This window comes from Malurus melanocephalus, unplaced genomic scaffold (assembly GCF_030028575.1).
Source record: "Malurus melanocephalus ecotype Western Australia unplaced genomic scaffold, MMel_1.1 scaffold_78, whole genome shotgun sequence".
NCBI lineage: Eukaryota > Metazoa > Chordata > Aves > Passeriformes > Maluridae > Malurus > Malurus melanocephalus.
The window spans coordinates 2454150-2474986 of record NW_026623310.1 but is presented as its reverse complement, the minus strand read 5'-3'; the positions used below and the strand labels follow the sequence as shown (position 1 = coordinate 2474986).

The following is a 20837-nucleotide window of genomic DNA, read 5'->3' as shown; positions in this document are numbered from 1 at the left end:
CATGAAGAAGCATTTCTTATCTAGCACATCCACTAAAGACTAGGCCTTTTTTCTGTGTTCTTAGCATTTCTATGTATTTATTCTCTCTAGTTATGAGCATGTTATGGGGGCATGTTTTGATTAAGCAAAATTTTTCATTTAATTACTAGTTCTAGTATATTTCTGGTTGACATTTCACAGTGCACAATTCAGCTTCTTCCCAAGAGCACTCTGGCAGTCCCTCATCTGTRCCTGCCTTGAGTTCTTCTTCATCCTCCTATAATGTAGATGGCAGCTCTAGCTTCTACCTACCTTCTACCTTCAACCTCAAMGATTTTCCCCCCACTGTTTGTAAGTCCAGAGCAAATATCAGTGCTGAATCCCCACCTTTGGTGGCTCTGTGGTCAATCCTGGTGAGCTTTGATCCTCCGTTCCCAGCTGCACACACAAATTCCCTGTGGCCCAGGCTGCAGCACTTGCCCTGCCATCCTGGAGGAGGAGGCTGAATGCTGTCGGCTGATCAGCATTCCTGYGAACACCCTCTCCTTTGAGAGTAAACGCATGCTGAATTACCCTCATATCATCCTCACTGGCACCCACAGCAGCAGGAGGGGCAGGACCAGCACTCCCATCATCACCTTTTCTCCCATTAGCAAACCAGTGCAGGGCCCACAGCAGTTCGGATTTTCTGAGAGCAGTTTTGAATGCAGTGTGATTCTTCAGACAACTCATTTCACAGGCTCAGGAATAGAAAGCATATCATTGTGGCTTAATCAAATTAAATATTCAAATGAAAGCAATAATTACTTAAATTTGTCTTGAGACTTAGGAGGATTAAGTCTTTGAAACATCATTTTTGGCCCGTAGGCTATAACGAGTATGCCAGTCTCTAATGATTCAGAAAAGACCTAGAGTGTTGGAGTTATCACAGACCAGGAGCTATTTATGAAAGATGAGCAGCATGGTTATTAAATGACCCTCGGACAGTATCTCTTCTTTACAGATGGTTTTGATAACATGCCATCAAATAGACCCTGACATTAAGTGAAAAAAATCATAGCCAAGCATTTAAGTTCACCAGCAATGTAAATGGAAAAGTCATGTTTASTAGCAGAGATGCCTAGCAGAAATCACTGCCGCAAATTTCAGCTCTCATTATGATCTGTTAATTAATGTGTTGACATATGATTGCAGCAGATCAGAGAGACCAGCGCTGCTGTTAAGTCTAGGMATGTGTAACACATGGCCTGTGTGTCCCAGGTCCAGAACACACAGTCAGAATACCTTGCCTTCACAGTTAATGCAAAGCTTCTCATGGTTCTTATGAGTACCTGGAAGCAAAGCTGCCAGCTGACATTGTTCTTCCCTGACATTAATGCCAGAGTGACTCAATTTATGCAAAAATCTGACTCATGAGCCAAGACTGAAGTGAAGGAGACTTTGCTCTGACTGTGGACATGACAGTGTTTAAGGTAATAGTTTGTCACTGCCCAAGTGTGCAGGAATCAGTGTGCACCAGTGAGGTGCCAGCTGGCCTTTCGAAGGGGGTACTGCTCAACGGGCTGGCTAGGAGCTACTTTCTGCTGCCACACAGAATTAACCTGAATCTTTTCTGCAACTGTTACCACAGAGTTTTGCCTAGTCTTTCTGCTACATCCTTTGATATATCCTTCCATGGAACTGGAAATCTTAGTTCTGGATTTTTTTTTCCTGCTAGTTAACTATACATTACTGTTCTTACTGCTCTCTCTCCTTCATATTTAAATCTTTCCGTTATTAGGTTAATAAAAAATTTGCAGGAACTTTGATACTTCGCTGAAGAGCAAATTTAATATCAACAGCACAGAAGGATATTAGAGTTCTGAATAACAAGGTAAATCTTCTAGAGCACATTACATACCCCCTGAGCAACACCATAGGTGGTTGCTGATAAGACATCAGTGACACTGTAGTGCTGGGTGCTGATATTAGTTACTAGAATTTCTGGTCCCCTGCCAGATCAAATGCACTCGCAATACCACCGGAATTCTGTAGGGGAGGGTGGCCTGGACTCTCCCAAAGCAGTTTTTTTTTAATCTTTCAACCTCAATTTATTTGCATATCCTGTCAAGAAACACCTCTGAGATGGAAACAAATCTCCTTACTCCTGAAATCCGACAAGAAACATCAGTGTAAAATCAAGAGATAATGCAGCAGGTTTGTCGTTAACCCTAGGAGACCATTTCTGCCTACTATTCCTTGCACTGGGATTACTGTTAGGCCCTGCACAAAGTCCAGCACACATAGCTATGGAAAGAATTTTTAACATTAACTAAGGTTTAGCTTGCAGGGGCTGGAAGCAGGGACTTCTGTTTGCTTGGTAGTGGAAGCTCTCAAGTCTGTGGGGGAGTCAARGTGTCCAGTCCCTTTAGCAGGATTGCAGATCCCCCTCTTTGTGAAACAACTCAGGATCAGAGAACACTTGCAGAGAAGGGTATCAGCAATTGCCTTGATCCTTCCCGATAAACAAGGATTTYGACATACATTCTAACATCAGATCCTGATCATCCACATTGCTAAACCCTTAGGTTGCTGCTGTTTCCTTGTTTTCTAGAGCCCTCTAGACAAAGCACAGGTGTGAACCTGGTTTRGCTGCATCCCTGGCTCTCATTCCAGGTGCAGTGCAGTTATCAACATTAAGACCAGTATCTTGTTTGGGAGAAGGCAAAGATAGGGTGCAAGTGTTATTTGTCAGCTTCCCAAGTATGTGAGTAACATACAAATACACTCTAGGCTTGTGTTAGAAGGCCATAAAWATCCCAGAATTCAAAGACAGCCAACTGCACTCATGGAGAATTACCTGACCTGTGCTGTGATGGGATGCCTTTGTCTACCCTGTCAAGATTTCTGGGAGTTTTAGCTCCCATATTGCAACTATCAAATCAGACTATTAAATCTTATTTATTTCTTAAAATATGCATACATACATACATACATACATATATATATATATATATATATATATATTCATTTATAATGTTCTCCTGGAAAATATTTCCAGAGATCTATATGAAATCCCCTGCCATGGCACCATACCAGAATTATGAAATATGAATAGCCTACCACACACAGGTAGATTGCTTCCCAAGCCTGTGCTTAGTCCTAGTTTGCTTTTATGGCCGACACACAGAAGAGTCTAATGTGGCTGAGATGCTCTGGTGATGACTCACCCAATTCAAACTGGTTGGAAAGGTTCCCACAGGTTTGTCTGACTTCTTCACTGTCCCAGCCAAGAGGATAGAGGGCACAACCAGAGCCRATCAACAAACCTGTGGAGAGAAAAGGAAGTAAAAGTTTATACAAGCAATTGCAATTAGCTTAAACATAGGCTGCCAGTCAGGAATTGAAGTCTCTCCTCCTAAAAATAGATGAAAACACTTTGGACTGCTGCCTTCTGCGGCACTGTTTTAGAGCTGGTCTGTGGGCTGGAACCAGCCTGAGCAGTTCAGCTTCAGAAGCCATGCTTAGTTTCTGAAACTGTTATCTGAGAGTTTTCAGACTCTTCTTCTACTCTCCAGAATGGCTAAATATGCAGTTTGGAATAAACAACATGTGGTTAAATAGAAGCGTGTTAATCACAGCCTTTATGAGCCAATTGCTTCTGATTAATTAAAACAATCAACCAGGGTCTACCAAGGTTCTATCAGGAAAACTGACACTTATGATAATCTGTTGCCATTTTGCTTTGTTTTTCACTCTTTCAAAAGCAAAGGAATAATGGTTTCATAACAGTTGATCAATTCATACCACAGTACACACTCCACAAAGTTTTCTTAATTCATTCAGCTGAAACAACTGAGGTCTTGAGTCATTTACCTATTATCATACTTGGTTTAAAATTCAAAAGATGCTTTTTCTCCAGCCCACATGGTGCCCCAAACTGGTGTCCTTTGGCAAATCCTGTCCCTTCACAAGACCTTGCTGGGAATCAGTGATGCACCCATGCACCACAACTGTTTTATGKAAGTGGCATTTTTGTCATATTGCACTCTCAGCTGTCACTGCAGCAGCTGCCAAAAGGCCAGTATTGCTGGCAAAGCACCTTACACAGACAGCCTAGAGATAACATTTCAATTCATGTTACAACATTTAAATGTTGCCTCCCTTTGGCAGATTTATTTACAGGACTGGAAACAAATCACTGTGTAGATAATGGGCTTGGAGCACCTGACACTTCACAGGTTGTAAAGCCAAGTAAGTCCTCAAGCTTGCAGGGGTGCCTTCTACCCGCTAGGCAGWGCACAAGGTTTCAAGCCCTAGAGCTGTCACAGGCTGACTGTGTGTATCTCTTGACCTCATATCACCTTGCTCCACCTCTCTTGACAATAAGGAGCATGASCTCCCTGGAAAAGCACTTCTGCTGCCATGCTGCCAGTGCAGAAAAGCCCTGGATTTTGTGACAGAGACACTGTGGGCATCACACCAGTCTAACAGGAGTCCTGAGAGGGATTATGGCTGAGGGCCTGGAGTTTGCTGTACCATTCTACTGTCTCCATTCACAAGATACCTTGGCTTCTCGTATTGCTGATGCCCCTGTAAGATACAGAAATCACCTTTCTGTGTTCCTGATTTGCTCAAAGACACACCCGAACAAGGCACTGAAGTCCAGAAGTGGTATCTCATCTTTCTTCAAAAGATGTTTAATGCTCTTAACATCTTGGCTATTAGCAAAGTAGCTGAGCAGCTTCTCTGCTGCTCCTCCAGGCACACCTGCCCCTGTTTAAGCCCAATATTAGCTCTCAGATTCCCCACTAAGTTCAAATTTCTTCTTGCTGCTCAAGTCTACTTCTTCTTCCCTCATTGAGCAGTCATTGCTTGCTCCTGTCTCCCTATCTACTTCACATAATGAAGAAGAAATCCCTCAGGCTGCCCTCTCTCAGATGGAGCACTCACCCAACAGCTGTGACAGGAGAAAAGCAATTAAGGACATGTTAATGCTAGATATTTTCAGAATTTTGCCTGTCCTGGGTATGGTTGCTTCTAATGTCCTCACTAATATCTTTCACAGTATCATTTGGTTTTTTTTTCCCTTAGGGCCGTAGAACTAAGGGCAGCTGGTAGAATCCATGTAAATGAGAATCACTTCTAATTAAATTCTCAGGGAGTATGTTTCTCAGACAAAAGAATTTAGGCTAAAACTGGGTCTACATTTGTTAGAGACAGACTAAGACTCTCAAAAAAGCCCCTGCTGTTTCTCTCTTGAACTGTTAAAGCAAGAAAGATGCTGTGAAGCACTGACAGCATGGGCGGTGTGCCAGGAATGGTCAGGACCCCGTGGGGCAAGGAAGAACATCACCACTGATGATGAGAATGGCTGGGGAACGGAGAAAGAGCACCTAGGTGCCAGGGACAGCTTCACAGACCACTGRACTGTGGCAGCCCCAGTCAGTCCTGCAAAGGTTCTGACCCCTTCCCACACTGGTTGTGGTGTTCACGATGCTCCCGATGTCAGCCCAGGCAGCCACAGCTCAAGTGAACCATCCTGGCTGGGCTGTTTGCAGTCAGCTTGGGTACCTGAATAGACCGTCTGGGAAACCTTGCAAATGCTCAGAGGGCTCTATTGCGAGGGGCGCAGAGATGTATGCAGGGGGTAGGAGGGAAGGCAGGCGGGTGCAAGCCTTGGACCAGATTAAACCGCAGCCACCCTTTCGTCACAAATAGGTCCTGGGAAAGTCTTCTGCCCAATTCTTCCAGGAGAGCACAACAACAACACTGCAGGCAAGTGAAAGGAATATTAGCATAACAATGCTGCTCCTCAAACCCTGAACAAGCTCTTACTCAGCCCTTGCCAATTACTCTCCTCAGGTGGCRAGAGTGTCTAGTGCCCATTTCATTCACATATTTGTTTTCAGCTCTGTTTAGCTTTTGTTGCAGCAACAGGTTGTTGTTTGGGTTTTTTCCCACGAGTATTTCTCACAGCACTTTCCACTGCCACTCTCCAAACACAGCCCATCCTTTTCCAAACACATGTACCTGTTCACTCTTGCTGRCTCTGGTGCTACACTGGATGAGTGATCACAAACCTTGACAATTTATTTCCTTCTGTATTCAGGTTCCTTCAGCTCCCCGTCACACCTTTTTTTCCCCCATTTCTGTACACCCGTGTCTGTAAGTTCAAAGCCCAGTTTCAGTGAAAAGAAATTCTGCGTTTCACTTAAAAATTCCTCTTCAATATACTGTAATGCTGAGTTGCTCCAAAGGAGCTSACACTTGCATGCTTGCCCTTAAAGCCATTCCATTACTGCCTTACAACATGCCCACAGCACCCACCACTGAGCGTCACCATTAGCTGTGCCTCCTAGGAAGAGATAAACCAAATAAGAGAAAACTATGTCAGAAAGCCTCCCTACCCCAGTGACAGCTGGCTCTCCAGCTGGGTATGGGCTTTATCAGTGCTGAGTTTACCTTATGGAGTACCAGCCACAGAGCTGTGGAGCTTCTTTTCCTCTCACAGCCTGCACTGACTGGGATGACAAGATCAAATGGGAAACTGCTGCCTATAGCTGCTGCTGCCACCTAACCCCAGAGCATGAGTGGCAGTGTGCTTATGTGCAAAGACAAGGTATAAAGCCACGGGCAAGCTTACACACTTCTCTTAGTGAACACAACACCTTTCAGAGACCATTGGTGTGCCAGGAGCATTGGTTTGTGTTCCCATCTGGCAAAAAGGCTTATGCCTGTAAATATTTGTTTTGTCATAGGTACCAACTGGCTGCAAGTCTTAAAGCTGTTGCTCTGACATGTCTTTTGATATCACTGGTTTTCAGCTGGTTTTGATTCACCTTCAGACAGTTCCCTATAGTGATATATTTGTACCAGTTGTGGATTTGTGTCCTTTGACAAAACACTTGTGTCCTCCAGTACTTCTTGCAGGCAAGGTTCAGGCCAAACTCAGGGATTTGCCTTCAGTGTAAGACTTCCACAAAGATTTAGATCCTGCTAGTTAGCAAGAAAAAGTTTTAGAAGTGTTGCTTTATGCCCTGAGATATATTTATRTGTATGAGCATGTGTGTGTCATGTCCCATTGCTTTCAGCAGGATTCTGTGTGACTTCGACAGGGCTGATGCTGCCTCGTTCTGCATGGGCAGTGAAGTTAAAACTGACATTTCAGCTCCCTTATTTTATGCATTGGAAATGTGGGGTATGCCTGAAAGCCCATGGTGTTAATAGGACTTGGACAAAAGCCCCTTGGTCCCTTCCTTCCATTCTAGTCAATCCATCCCTGTTTGTAAGCAACTGTGTGGATCAGATCATGCAAAAGCAGAAAAGCTGAATACTATTAACACTAATAATTTATACAGCTCGCAGCCAATTTATTTAATCACAGAAGATGTAGATCCTGCTGAACAGCTGCAACCTCCATTGAAAGATCCAAGTTGAATCCAGTGGAAATCATTAAGCTGATTTTGCAGCTTCAGTAGAGAGCAGTTACTGGTTTAGCTCAAGAGTCACATTCTGGCCTGCTCTACAGTTACTGTGTTTAGCCAGCTATGCTACTGAGGACACCACACCCATCTTTACAGCTGCTTAAAATGCTTAGGATACCTCTAACATTTTTTTGAAAAGGAAGAAAACCCAAACCAGMAATGTGCTGTAATTACCATCCTCTGTCATCTTCCATTATCCACTACAATCATTAAAAGAAATTGAAAAGGGAGGGAAAAGTGCAGGTCTGTAAATGGCACCTTCACAAAAGGGGCTGCAGCCTAGAGGTGTGAGGGACCCAGTCAGYGGGATGGGGCGAGTCAGCAAGAGGAGGTACTGGTGGCACTTGGCAGCTGTTTTAGATGATGTACCAYGCACCAGTGGAGATGTTGGCACTGTCACAGCCCAGCTTTTCTGGAGAGGTTCCATATTTGGGAATGAAACGGTCTCCTTGCCCTGGTGAAACACTGCTATTGTGAATGCTGCATCTGGTGCGATGTGCTAGCAAGGCACAGCGAGAGACATGCAGGCGGACTGAGCACAACCAGTCTTGGCAACCTGAAGCTGGAATTAAGTTCTTGGCTTCAGTATTTAACAGGGTCCCAGTTAACCCCCAGGCTCTTTGCATGGTCCATGCAGAATGATGGATCCCTGTCTTGGTTTCAAAGATAGGTGTTTGCCAATAAAGGCAGGGACCCCCCTTGGAGTTGTGGATATGACCCCCCTTCCCCCCCAATTATTATAGCTTTGAAAATCATGGGCTTTCAGGGAAGAATATGGGTAAAAGGGAATAACAGTTTTTACTAATATGTACAACAAGGTGAAACAGGTAACAATAACGATAGAAACAACCAGCMCAGTCCCAAACYCAGTGACAGCCTTACASAGACACACCCTYCCCTTTGGTGCAGTTACAGTCYCAGTCGGCAGGGGCGCTGTTGGCTCCCRGCTGGGCAGGGCGGRTGCAATGATTCCCCAGAGGCTGCAGGGGGCGCTGTAGAGCGGGTCCCAGCTGGCTCAGATCTCCTAGGGGCCAATGATGGACACAGAACGGCAGGGGTGGACGGAGAAAAAGTTCCCCTGCAAACTCACAGCGGAAACTCCAATCTCAGTGGTCCTCTGGACAGCAAGAAACCCSAGAAYRGCYGSATGAGCAAAGAGACGAGCAGAATCCTGCGGCTGTGAGAGGGGATGCGGCAGAACTCAACCACTGCAGCACGAATATCAGGGGTCCCAGGCAAGGCACAGGGGCAGAAGATCACAGTGCAGCAAACAGGAACCAACGAGCGGAGATGCTGAGCTCTGCAGAAAAGAGCAGGTGAGCTCTCTTCCGCAGGTAGCAGGTGAGCTCTCTTCCGCAGGTAGCAGGTTGACCTTCCTCCTCCGAGCCAAGCAGGGCAGGAAGTGAAGTTACCCCCTCCCGCCACACACACACACACACACAGTGCTTAGCAAGATCGTTTGGGTGGGGCATAGGTCTTACTGTCCTCACCAATCGCCCAGCCATCAGAAGGATGACCTGGCAATCAGTGTATCCCAGCAACAAAATAGGAAAGAAAAATTCCCCAAGAAAGGAAAAAGAAGAAACCTTAACCCACAACAATCCCTTCAAAGGAGCATATAAAACCAGCCTATGTGACTAAGTGAGGAGCTGCCGAAACCTACAAATTGCCAAACTACAATCCAGGGGGTCGGACAGTGGATGCCTCAATGTTAAACCACCCAGAGTAATCCTTGTCCCTCCCAGATTGTCTTTCCCGTTACTCTTGCTGCGAGTATAATGTATGATCATATTTTAATAACCCTTAGCACTTGAAAGATGATCTTATCTGTCTGGAGTGGTGCTTGTGATTGAAAATAATTGCATGTAACAGGTTCTGCATATGGTGGATACAGCAGGGAAGGGACAGTAATCACATTAGTGTCTTGGCACACATCTAGGTCTCATCTTTGAACGGATAGAGAAATGATTTGTGCCATGCAGCAAACAGCTTAATCCAAGAGGTAAAATATTAACCACTATTAATATCTTCAAGAACAGCCTGGATATGAGCAAGTCTTGAACAATAAATACAGAAGGATTAACAAACCAAGAGACATTAACCAGATTTTGCTGTGAGCAAAATGACTGCACTCATAAACACTAAGACCTATGAGCAAAAGCCAATGCACAACAAAGGAAATGTGCACATCCCTGAAGTGGGCTGTCCTCACGTTGCTTCAATGAGAACCTCYACTCAAGGACCTGATGTGCCTTAAATAAACCATGCAGACATCACATCATAAATTATTTGCAACTCTCCTGATGGTTCATAGCTAGAAACTATGATAGTCTGTTTTACAGACTCAGCTCTTCCTCTCACTCGTTGAGGGCACAGCATTCCTTGATTGCTAAATGGTTCATTCTTAGTTTTTTTTTTGCCAGTCCATTTGATCACTGCATTCCCCAAAAGCCTGTTAAATAAAGACAAACCTTCCACAGTCTTCTTCCTTCTCCCTTTCGTAGGATAAATCTAAGCCTGTGATTCACCTAAGTCTGGTAATGGAAACCATMGTTTGATGAATAAAGAGAGGTGATGGCAGTGAATGAGGCACTTAGCTTTGGACTCAACCTCAGAGTCTTGCTGCTGCAAAATGCATTTTAAAATGGTTACTAAAGCTATGGTGGCTTTCCTTAATTATGGGCTTTTTAAGAGCCTTTAAAGTGCATTCATTTCCTGTATRTCCTCAGCTCCAGACAGTTATACCCTATGAATGCAGCAAAAAGGACTGCTGGGCACCATAAAGGCCTCCTTGCCCAACAGTTAGAGGGGTCTGCACAGCTGAAATATACCCTGTGAAGCCCCTGAAGAAGGAAGGAGCCCTTCATTGAGCCTTGTCATTATAAAAACACAATTTTTATTTTCACTTAGAAAAATAAAAGGAATGGGCCAGACTTGATATATATMCTGCAGAGAAAATATAAAACCAGAACTGAAGGTTGCTTTCTATACTTTTCAGTGAGAAATATCTTCTTTAAATTATCTTCCTTCTTTCTCTCCCCCATCATCTACTTTTTCCCCTTTTATTTTCAGATATGACCAAAAAGAAAACTTGCCTCTTCTTTTCTTGTTTGCTTTGTTAGGAATTTCTGATGTATGCTGTTCATCTGACAGATATTCAGGCCATATGGAGAAGCTGACAAACAATAATTTGGAAGTCATCGCTTTCAAGACCATTTTAATGATGATTTTTCCTTTCAAATTTTTTTTCTATTAGCCAGCCTGAATCTTCAAGGATGATAGAAAGTTTTCACACTCCCATCTGTCATTTGAAGGTACAGTAATCTTGACAAGCAAAACAAAACCAATTTTTAGATGCAGCACAGACTGWCTCTCTCGTTCTTGTGATTTAAAAACTCACCTCACTGTTACAATTTAAAAATATTTACCTACTATAAAAACGACTCTGGAGTGTGAAAGTAAAATTGAGTTGGCACATGAGGTTGTCTGATGATTTCAGATGTACCTTAGCCAACAAACAATGTGGTTAACGATGAACTTTTTGAAAACTGGAATGTGAAATACTTCATTAGACGCAGCAACTGAAATCCCTGTTCAAAGAGCCCTCCAGGAGCTGATATCAAGCAGCAATGGAGTGATAGGAGTGGGTCAGAAGAGATAAGGACAAAATCCGGAGCCAGGGCAGAACAGCGGGACTCTATGGAAGAAAGAGGGGAGCAGGGCTGTGCCAGCTGCAGGCAGCCTGGCTCCCATGTCCCTGAGAGTCCAGCCTCAATTCAGTCAGTGAAGGACAGTGTATTTATACTGACAGCTCCCAGCAYCTCACCCTTCTTTAGGATTACACTTCTACCTTCTCTCAGTACCATCACTTTGTTCTTTGGTTTCTCTGTTGTTCTTCTGTCAGAGAAATGTTATCACACCAATCCCTTCCAGTGCTGTTTGTATTTGTCACTTAGGAACCTCAGAGGTGGTGGGGCTGAAATGGACTTTTATAAAGATTGAACACAAGATCAACACTAGGGCAAAAGTTCTGTCTTTATTTAGTAGTCACTGAACATGGGGCATTTGACTGGTTCCTTATTGAGCCTGAGCTTAAAGTACCTCATTTGAGAGAGGGTACAATCCTTTGAATTCCCAAATGTGAATCAATTCAGTACGGGACTCCCTCATCACAGGGTCCAGGCAGCAGGAACACGCAGACAGAAATAATTTTATGCTGCACCAAATTCCCTCCTGTTCCTCTTACAAGGATCGCAATATGGGAGAGAGCAAGGTAGTTCTGGRTTTCACTCAAGGTCAAGGTGTTTCTGCCACAGACTTCCTATACCAGGACATTAGATGGACTCTTACATGCAAAGCAAAATGAAGCATAAGAACAACAAAAACCAGAGAGAAAAAAAATCTACAACCTTCAGACTGCAGATCTTGCCTCCAATAACACTGCTTAATCTTGAATGTGATGGAAATAAGGTTTTCAGGCAAGGGCAAAACCCTGCCACCCTTTTGCTTTTGGTTCTGAGCTTCAAGTTTTAATTCACAGCATTTGACTTTACTTAGCCTACCTGTCTTCKGACTGTCAAGCCCCATATCTTTAATGACACTTTTAATATTATTTTGGGTTACYCCACACCATGAGCATGCACTGCCTGGCACCTACTGGCTCCCARCCTCAGCAAACTGGCACAGTGACGAGCTGCCACCTGCCTATTTCTGCTTCCTAGAGCTCTTGGAAAAATGGGGCCAGTGGCAGAGGAAGCCTAAAAAAGGTGTTACAAATACATGACAGCATCCAGCCAGCAAAGTGCCCCTCACTTTCACTGTGACAGAGCATGGGGCAATGGAGGGTGCAGATGGGAGTTTTCTGACAGATGAAACATCACTTTGCTTTCTCATTTGATCAAAAGTGGTGTTCTCATTACTACAGAGGTGCTTCAGGCTCAGAGAGGCAAATTTCCCCCCCTAGAGATGTTTCCTTTCTAGGTGCCTCAGGTGACACACGGCATATCAAACCTGTGCAAGTGTCTCCACAGTGGTAACTGATTTGAGATCTTGGTCAGTAAAAACAGGGGAGCCTAGAGGACGTTTTTCTCATCCTAAAGAACACATAAACATAGGTTTATGACTAGGATACTAARCTCATATAACAGTCATAAGATAGCAAAGACATTCAATATGGGACTGGCAAATATGACATAGAGGCAGCAGGGAAAGCCATATGCATCTGGATTAGCAGCTGGAGGTAGAATAGCCAAAGGCATCTCAAACATCACTAGGCACTGGTAGGTCAGTGACTGAATTGTGCTCCACAGGCAGTACCAGCCCAGAGTGGGATTTAACCACCCAAATATGTCACCTCCTGCCAGTTTAACTGCTGKTCAGTATCTCGCTCCTTCAGCTGCCTCTCCAGAGAAGTGCAGGATTCCCCTAAGTCCTCTGTCATACCTGCCAGCCCACACAGAGATTTTGCACACCCTAGGGTATCTCTAACAATGCAGAGCACAGATCTAGCCTAATGAGTTCCACTCTAGTTATCTATTGATCTTAATATGAGCTTAGAAACCTTCCTCAAGGGAAAATATCTGTATTGTAAATACCTTCAAAAAGTGAATGAGTCTGGCCCAAAGTTACTTATACKTTTTATCCCTTATCTTCTCTCCTTCTGCTCTTAAGATGCAAATGTCTAAATTCCTGTCACCAATTTTCTTCCTTTATGGGAAATTACATTAGTATTAGGGAATAAGAAAACATTGAAGGAAAACCTGTGTTRTTCCTCAGTATAAACCTGTTTGCTTGATCTTAAAAGAAAGCTATCTGTGTGGAAAAAAGTTACTGCTTCAAAATGGCCTTCGTCTGCCTCAACTGCTACACTCAGAGCTAGCTTTCATGAGTCTCTGTGTCATTCCTACCAGAGTTTGTCACACAATAAAATGATTGACACCACTTGTTCTGAAAAGGATGTGACATGGTCCAGTTGAASGCAGATTGAGTCTGCAGAGTGGAACTGAAACGCTTGAAAAACTCCAGAAAACATTCGGAATTTAACTGTCAGCTCATTTTTGTTTGGCAAGCCATGATCAATGCTTGTACATTATAAGCTTTATGGGGGAAAAAAATAAAAAAAGCCTGAGCGTTATCRCATGCCATCAGACTTCTTTATGTGACAACCCATCTGTGTGCTCACCCCATCGTTTTGTGACTCAGAATCAAATGCTGCTGACAGTTCAAAGAGTYTAGAGCAGCATATGGCATATGGCATAATGTATTTAAATAGAAATMATTCCATTAGAAACACAAGGGTGCGTACTGTAATTAATAAAAGGTAGTTTAATAACTAACTTCCCAAAATGYATAACTCTCCATGTAGTCATAGTAGATAAGGCATATTCCTTTTCATTAATATGAATTTCAATAGCAAATGGAGACTGGCCAAAACTAGACAGAACTTTTCACAAGCTCCATGCTCAAAGGATTTCCCAGTACATGAACTGATCTCATGAAAGACCGTCAGGGGGGAGTGCAAGGAATATATATTCCTGCACCAGTGAAGATATTTAGACAGAAAAATGGATAAATGGACAGGCATCCCCATACATTTTCAACACAAACTGTTCAGACTAAAGTTGTTACAAGCACTAAGTCTGCAGCAGCCTGATTCTTGAGCCCTACTCCAGTGATTCGCCACTAGATTRTAGCAGCTTTTGGAAATATTCAGTCATGGATTGAACCAAATAATTGCTTTTCCATGCCTGTTAGTTCACTGATTYGTTAAAAAGCAATAGTATGTAGACGATGAACAAAACAACAAAAGATTTCCAGCCAATTCCTTCATTTTGGTGGCATATCGCCAAAGTTAGAGTAAAACTGGAACTGATRCAAAGCCTGTATCCACTGGAAGAGTATGGCATACCAGGCTTTTGCTCTTCTTTTTTTTGTGGGTTTTTTTGGTTGTTGTTGGGCGTGGTGGGTATTTTGTTTTGGCATTTTTTTGTTTGTTTGAGGTTTTTTTTTGTTTGGGCTTTTGGTAGGTTTTTTTTTGTTGTTGTTGTTTGTGATTTTCTGTTTGTTGTTATTTGTTTTGGTTTTTTGTTTGTTTTATTTCACTTGAGCCGTCCGTGCATTAATAGAATACTGCAAATGTCAGTAAAACTCCAGCTATACTCAAGACTTTAAAGTAGCATWTTCAGTACACACTCTGCAGACCCCCTGGCAAGCTATGGAATACTTTCCAAGGAAGTTCATCCATGCTACCAGGAAATCTATACCTCCAATAAAGATTGAATGGCTCTGCATTTCTACTGGAGAGTCTCTAAGACTCCTCAAATCAAATGAGTTTGGAAATCACTTCTCTAGATAGGAAATACAGTAAAATAAATAATGCTGTAAAAGTCAGTGGCAGTCATCAAGCACAGCTGAGAATCACTTCACTTTATGCTTCTCTTGCTGGTGCTTCACAGGTTTAAGTCTTCCACTCTGCAAAAATGTTCACACCACAGCATCTGTACAATGAGTCCATTGCTGATGGATAATGCTCAGACAGCGAAGTGCTGTAAAATACATGGGAACTGGTGAAGAAGGGCTGAGTTTCATTTACTGTTTGCTGCTGTAGCTGCAGCATTTTCAGGCAGCTTTWTAAATACCCTTTGCATTCACAAGGCTACTTGCAGAGCAAGGAGCTAAGCACAGGAATTAATCAATGCATGAACAAAGGTATATTCAATGCTGTTTGCCTTTGTGCTGAATTGCAGTGGGAAATCAAAAGAAATGGAGTTAAATCTGAGCAATAATAGGCTCCATGTGAAATCAATTGTTTGTATGGCTTCCTCAATTAAACTAAAACCAACTATTACCCCTTTCTCAGCTGCTTTATTTTCAGTAAGAAAGATGGTATGATTCAACACAGTTCCAATTGGAACACTGTGACACACAAAATATGTTTCATACTGTTTCATACTGTTAGACTGTGTCTGTTTTGTTCTGTATGATTTTCATATGCTGAAAAGCTTGCATCATGAGACATACCCAAGAAAAAAAAAATTGTATTTTTGAAAACAAATAAAAATACAGATTTTTCTGTGCTTCCCATCCAAAGGCATCCAAACTCAATAAGTGACCCAATTTGCAGAGGAAAGAAGTACTCTATCAAGTCAATTTCTCTCAGATAGATCCCATTTTTCAGTTTTCCACAAAATGTGATAAATATAATTTTGGATAGGAGTTGCAGTTTGTTACAAATATATTGCACATCTGCAGCTCAGAAAAATTTGGCACTGTCACTTACCCTCTTCAGAGAGAATCCATATGGATAACCTTACCAACATATCAAACATASTTGACTTTCTCTGTTAATGAAAACCAGTGTGTGAGAGGGAAGAGCTGAGTAGAAGGGTRTCCTTCTCATGATGAACTTACAAACTCACCTTGGAACTAATTTTGAAATTAGTTCAGTAAAATTTAATAATAAAACTAGGGCTGGAAGGGACAAGAAGAAGTCATTTAAATCATCCTTCAGCCTCCAAGTCAGGATAAGCCCTACTTGTACCTTCCAAAGAACAGTTGAATCTGTTCTTAAGAAGCCCCTCACAGTGGAGATCCCACCACCTTCTAAGATATTCTGTTCTTGTGGCCTTGTCTGTAAAAGAAGCTTTTTGCATAGTCTAACCAGTATCTTCCTGTGGTAATTCACATTCAAGCCTTAAACCATGGACTCTGCTAACGCCCTACTGGGGCTCTGAGAGAACATTTCATTTTCTTCCCTCTTTGCAGCACCTTTCACTGTAATGGATCAAGCAGTCCCAATATGTTTGTTTTTCACCCCCTACAACTGGTCATTCCATACAGCCTCCTACTCCTTCCCTACTGATCTCTGTGGCTGCTAGCTTCCATAATCCGTTGGAATTTTCCCTTCAAAACCTAAAAAGCCATGCCAGAACACTATCAGGGCAGTCGAATAATGAATCAAACTTGTTGTTTTCAATGCAGAGACCCCAAAAGGAGAGTTAAGCTAAATGAAGACCTTGAAGGTGATGATAATACTAACTAGCAAAGCCCTAAAATGAACTGTGTGACTCTTGGAGCTCAGCCTTGTTCTCTCTCCCTGAAAACTTTTTAGAAATAAAACTTCATGAGCAGTGGGAGACTCTTCTAGTAACTCTTTGCTGTAAAGGCTGTCCTTGGTAAAAGCCTATCAATGTTTTGATACCATCCCCAGCACTCAGTATTTCTGCTCCAATTTACAAGATCATTGACTTAATGGATTAAYACTTAGTGAACGAAGCATGCAAATTCTAGATACAAGACACGCATTTTTATTTGGACCTAGGAGCAGAGAATGCAAAGGAGCACTATTAGCATTGGCTGGACCTCCTACAAGGATTGAGAGAGAAATTAAGGAAAAAATGGAAACAGAAAATGAACAAGCTATGAGGTATATGTTAGATTGCTCCCGGAGCCACTATTGACGTTTGGACTACTTATAAGTTCTTCGAGGAGGAAAAGCCCCTTATTTTCAACTTTCCTCACACACTTATTATTTTTGCATTCTTCTTTCAAAACAAGCTGACGCCTGCGATCTGTCCAGCTCCTCACTGGCCACTTGTGCCACTGGTTCCTGCTTGAGTTCCCGCAGCCTATACTTCAGATACTAAATGAGTGTCCTATGTTTTCTGTGATGYAAATAAAACCACCTGCAAGTGATCCCAAGCCAAAGCTGTTTGGCAGAGTTCTGTGTTCAGCAAACAGCCCCTGACTGGAGCTGGAGTGCAGTTTTTGGTGCACAGGCTGAGCTGAGCTGCTCACAGAGGCTGCAATCCCTCTGCTGCTCCAGGTCCCAGCAGCYGCCTCCTGCTTTCCACAGTTTTCACACAACACTGCCCATACAGAACACTTGTTTGCAGAAGTATTCCCAAACACAAACTCCTTTTATGGCTTGGACAGGGACTGGTGCAACCATAGTCTCATAAGGGTTATAGGATATATTTTCAGACTTGTGGAAGTATTACACTTAATATGCAAAAGCAGAAGTAATTTTCACTGCTGGAAATCATTGAAAACTAAGTATGTTTTATCATGAGAGAAACCCTGTCCTCCTTTTACTTTCTATTCAAACTAGAATAATACTCAGCAACTGCCTTAAGGGAAGGGATATTCCCTTCCTCCTGGATCTGACAAGACTTTTCCTTGTCTAACTTAATGTACTCCAGGGGCACTTCCATTGYAGCAAAAATTGTATCCAGAAGCATTAGAAGAGCCATTTAAGTAAGTCAGAAACGTGGAGATCCCTTTAGTACTGGCTTTTCTAAAATGTAAATATTCATTTTAAATTGATACCATCACAGCTTCCAGGACCAGCTGTTCATATTTTTTTTTATTTTTTATCTTGTCTCTTTTACTGCCACAGAATCCTTGTTTTGAATTATCAGAACAATAATTAGATTCCAGGAAGGAGGGGGAGGGGCAAGCATTCTTGTCCCCCTGAGAGGAAGAGATAAAAGTTTCATTTCTGAAAGCTGATGTGCCAATGGTGGATTGTGGGGAATTGGGATTCCTACTTAACTGGATGGGAGAGTTCAGTAAAGTTTATTAATAAAACAATTTAGATAAACTCCATTTATGCATTATTTGTACTAGTATCTTGGCAACTGCTTATTTAGCATCTTGAACACATCAGGAATTTTAAAGAGAAATACTGAAATCTTCCCTCAGACTGTAAAATCTTTGACAGAAGTGGGTCTGGGAAGTAACAAAGAGTTTTCTTTTTCTGCTTCTCCTTATTTTTCTTCCTCCAACTAAAAACAATTTTCTAATATCCTTGGCATAGCTATTATAATGAAGCATAATTTATTTGATCCTTACACAGCCCCCTTAGGATTACTACTTGCAGATAGCCAATTATAAACTCTTACATACTTTATAGCCCTCATTATGTGTGACAGAGGCACACTAATAAATAATGCAAAACCCCTTTTGTACCCAGTCTACCTTGTGAGAATACCGGGGTCTGCTATGGAGGGAAAAAGCACATTKTAATGCATTCTTATTTCCAAATGGACTGAAAAACTTTCTAGCTTCAGCTTGCTTCCTTGGGACACTTTTTTCCCAGACTRGACTCCCGTGGCTTGATTCATTATAGATAAAAATCAAGTTCAAATAGAAGTGGACCATGACATACAGAGTGTCACTGCTGTGTCACTTCCTCGTGACATCCTGTCAGCTGCAGACAAGAAAGGAGGTCTGAAAGCAGAACAGCCAGGTTGAATACAAATGAATGAATATTTGGTTGTAGGCTTTTCAGAGTAACGAAGCAGAAAGTGTCAAGGCTCAAGGAGCACATTTCACACTGCCTGTGCTGCCTTTCTGGTGCAACTTCCAGGCACTGCTAGTGCTCAGGTGAAGGCTCTGGAGGAAAGCAAAATAGCTCYGATCATCCCTCAGCTGGTAGGATTTAAAGGGCAGAGTTAACAGCTCAGCAGGGACATGGGGTTGAACACACACAAATAAGGTCCTGGTAGACTGCTTTATTTTTGTCTTTAATTGATATTATGCCACTTTTTAAAGGCAAAAAGCTGCAACTATAATGACTGAGAAATGTTACCAAGATCACTAGAGAGACCTGGGTTGTCCCAAAGGTTACAGCTGACTTCTGTCCCCACGAGGGACTTCTGTGCAACCACTGTGTTACTCATATTGCTTCTTGTAGCCTTCTTTTCCTTACACAAGGAAGATGGGATAATAGTTCCAAAAGGCACAGGGATTTCTTGCCTCTGCGTGGTGCTTTGAGGCCTTGAGAGTAGTTGTTAATGCAAGATCTAAAAATCAGAACAGCCAACAAACAAACCARCCCAACTTCTTCAAGAGCACAGCCCACCACAGCCCTTCCCTCTGGAGGAGTGGGCACAGCGACCTTCAYAGCCCATCACATGGGCTGCAGAAGCCTGAAAGTGCAACTCCTGGCACCAAACCCAAGCAATATTTAGTAAATGACACATCTCCACAGCTAGTGTCTTGATGGCCCCAGCTAATTACACAGTCTGAGATTCCAGCAGACGTGGGTCTACAGCAGCATCAACACCCCCATGTGGCTCAACACAAATGTGGAACGAGTGCACAGAATAATATTCAGTATAATACAAATACCTTAGCAACGGGTAAGTTAAAGCCCTGCAACTGAGCCCTCTGAGATGATGCAATTAAATCAGCAGCCCTTCATAGCTGGCTGTAGGGATGGCAATGAGCGAGAGAAACAGAGACATTTGCCTTTGCATGCAGCTACAGAGAAATTATCTGCTATTTTAACTACGGGGTTTGACTAATGCACACTGAAACACTCATCTTCAATTAGCCATTTAACCCAGCAGATCCAGCTGTGATCTAAAGAGGCTGAGATACTGCTAAGTGTTTCTCTCGAAGGAGCCATAGGGAATGGCCAGAGGATGTGATAAGCAGGTATAATCCAAAAGGCTGGCAAATCCTGTTTCCAGGAATGAGCAAAATCCACAGTATCTTCTCCATTTTGTACATCCCTCCACTTATGACAATCTCAGCACCTACATACCTCGTTTGGGAACAACAYGCCCCTGAGAAACCATGCAAATGTTCACTTGAAGATACAATACTCTAACTCATGGTTTATGAATGCMTCTTTTGTTTGCTTTTAAAAGCTGAAATAAGCATAAATTAAACATGAGAAACTTTTTGCAGTTTGCAGGTAGAAACAACAACTWAACTTTCAAATGTAAGCACCTGGTATTTTTGGTTAAAATGATTGTGGAAAACAGCTTTTACATGAAACCTAATCAAGACAAGGTTGGGGTGTCTACAGTCCAGATATTCCCACCTGAAAAATGTATTGGCAACCTCATGGTGACTTCAACAAAATCAACAACAGGAACCAGAATAAGGCCATCTTTCTACCTGGCTGTCACTGAGGGATKGTTTGAAAGGYTTCCTCCTCCCTGTCTGCTGCACCYTTCTGCTCACAACTCTCCCATCATCATTTCTTCACCTGGGCCAACAGGATATTGTCACAAGCATTTACGTGGCTGCTTGGGAAATGATAATGTTAAAAAAACAAAACAAAACATCTTTTCTTCCTGGAGACAAGGAACAATATAGAAACGAGAGTTTAGCAAGTGATAAATCCAATTTAAGATAACAAAAAATAAAATGAATGAAATGACACTGTATTCTGCAGCCGATCACTGTGTTCCAGGTCTCCAAATCTAACAGATCCAGCAGATCTGCAGAAATTGGAGATGGAAATGTACAGTTGGAATCCAGTGCCCTGCTCCCACTGGATAGTTTGTTCCCTGAGTTAGTCTGCTGTGCTTTGCTCCCTGAAGCACATACTGCTTTAATCTGTGTTGAGCACCATGATGTGTCCAGTCCAATTTCAAA

The 20837-nt window shown here is 42.6% G+C and overlaps 1 protein-coding gene across 1 annotated transcript in view; it reads right to left on the bottom strand.

Moving 5' to 3' along the window:
• LHFPL6 (LHFPL tetraspan subfamily member 6) overlaps positions 1-20837 on the bottom strand; it is a 137109-nt gene that overhangs the window by 9546 nt on the left and 106726 nt on the right. Inside the window, exon 3 of the mRNA XM_057367438.1 lies at positions 3189-3287. Coding sequence (XP_057223421.1) covers positions 3189-3287 — 99 coding nt within the window. The remainder of the gene's footprint in view (positions 1-3188; positions 3288-20837) is intronic.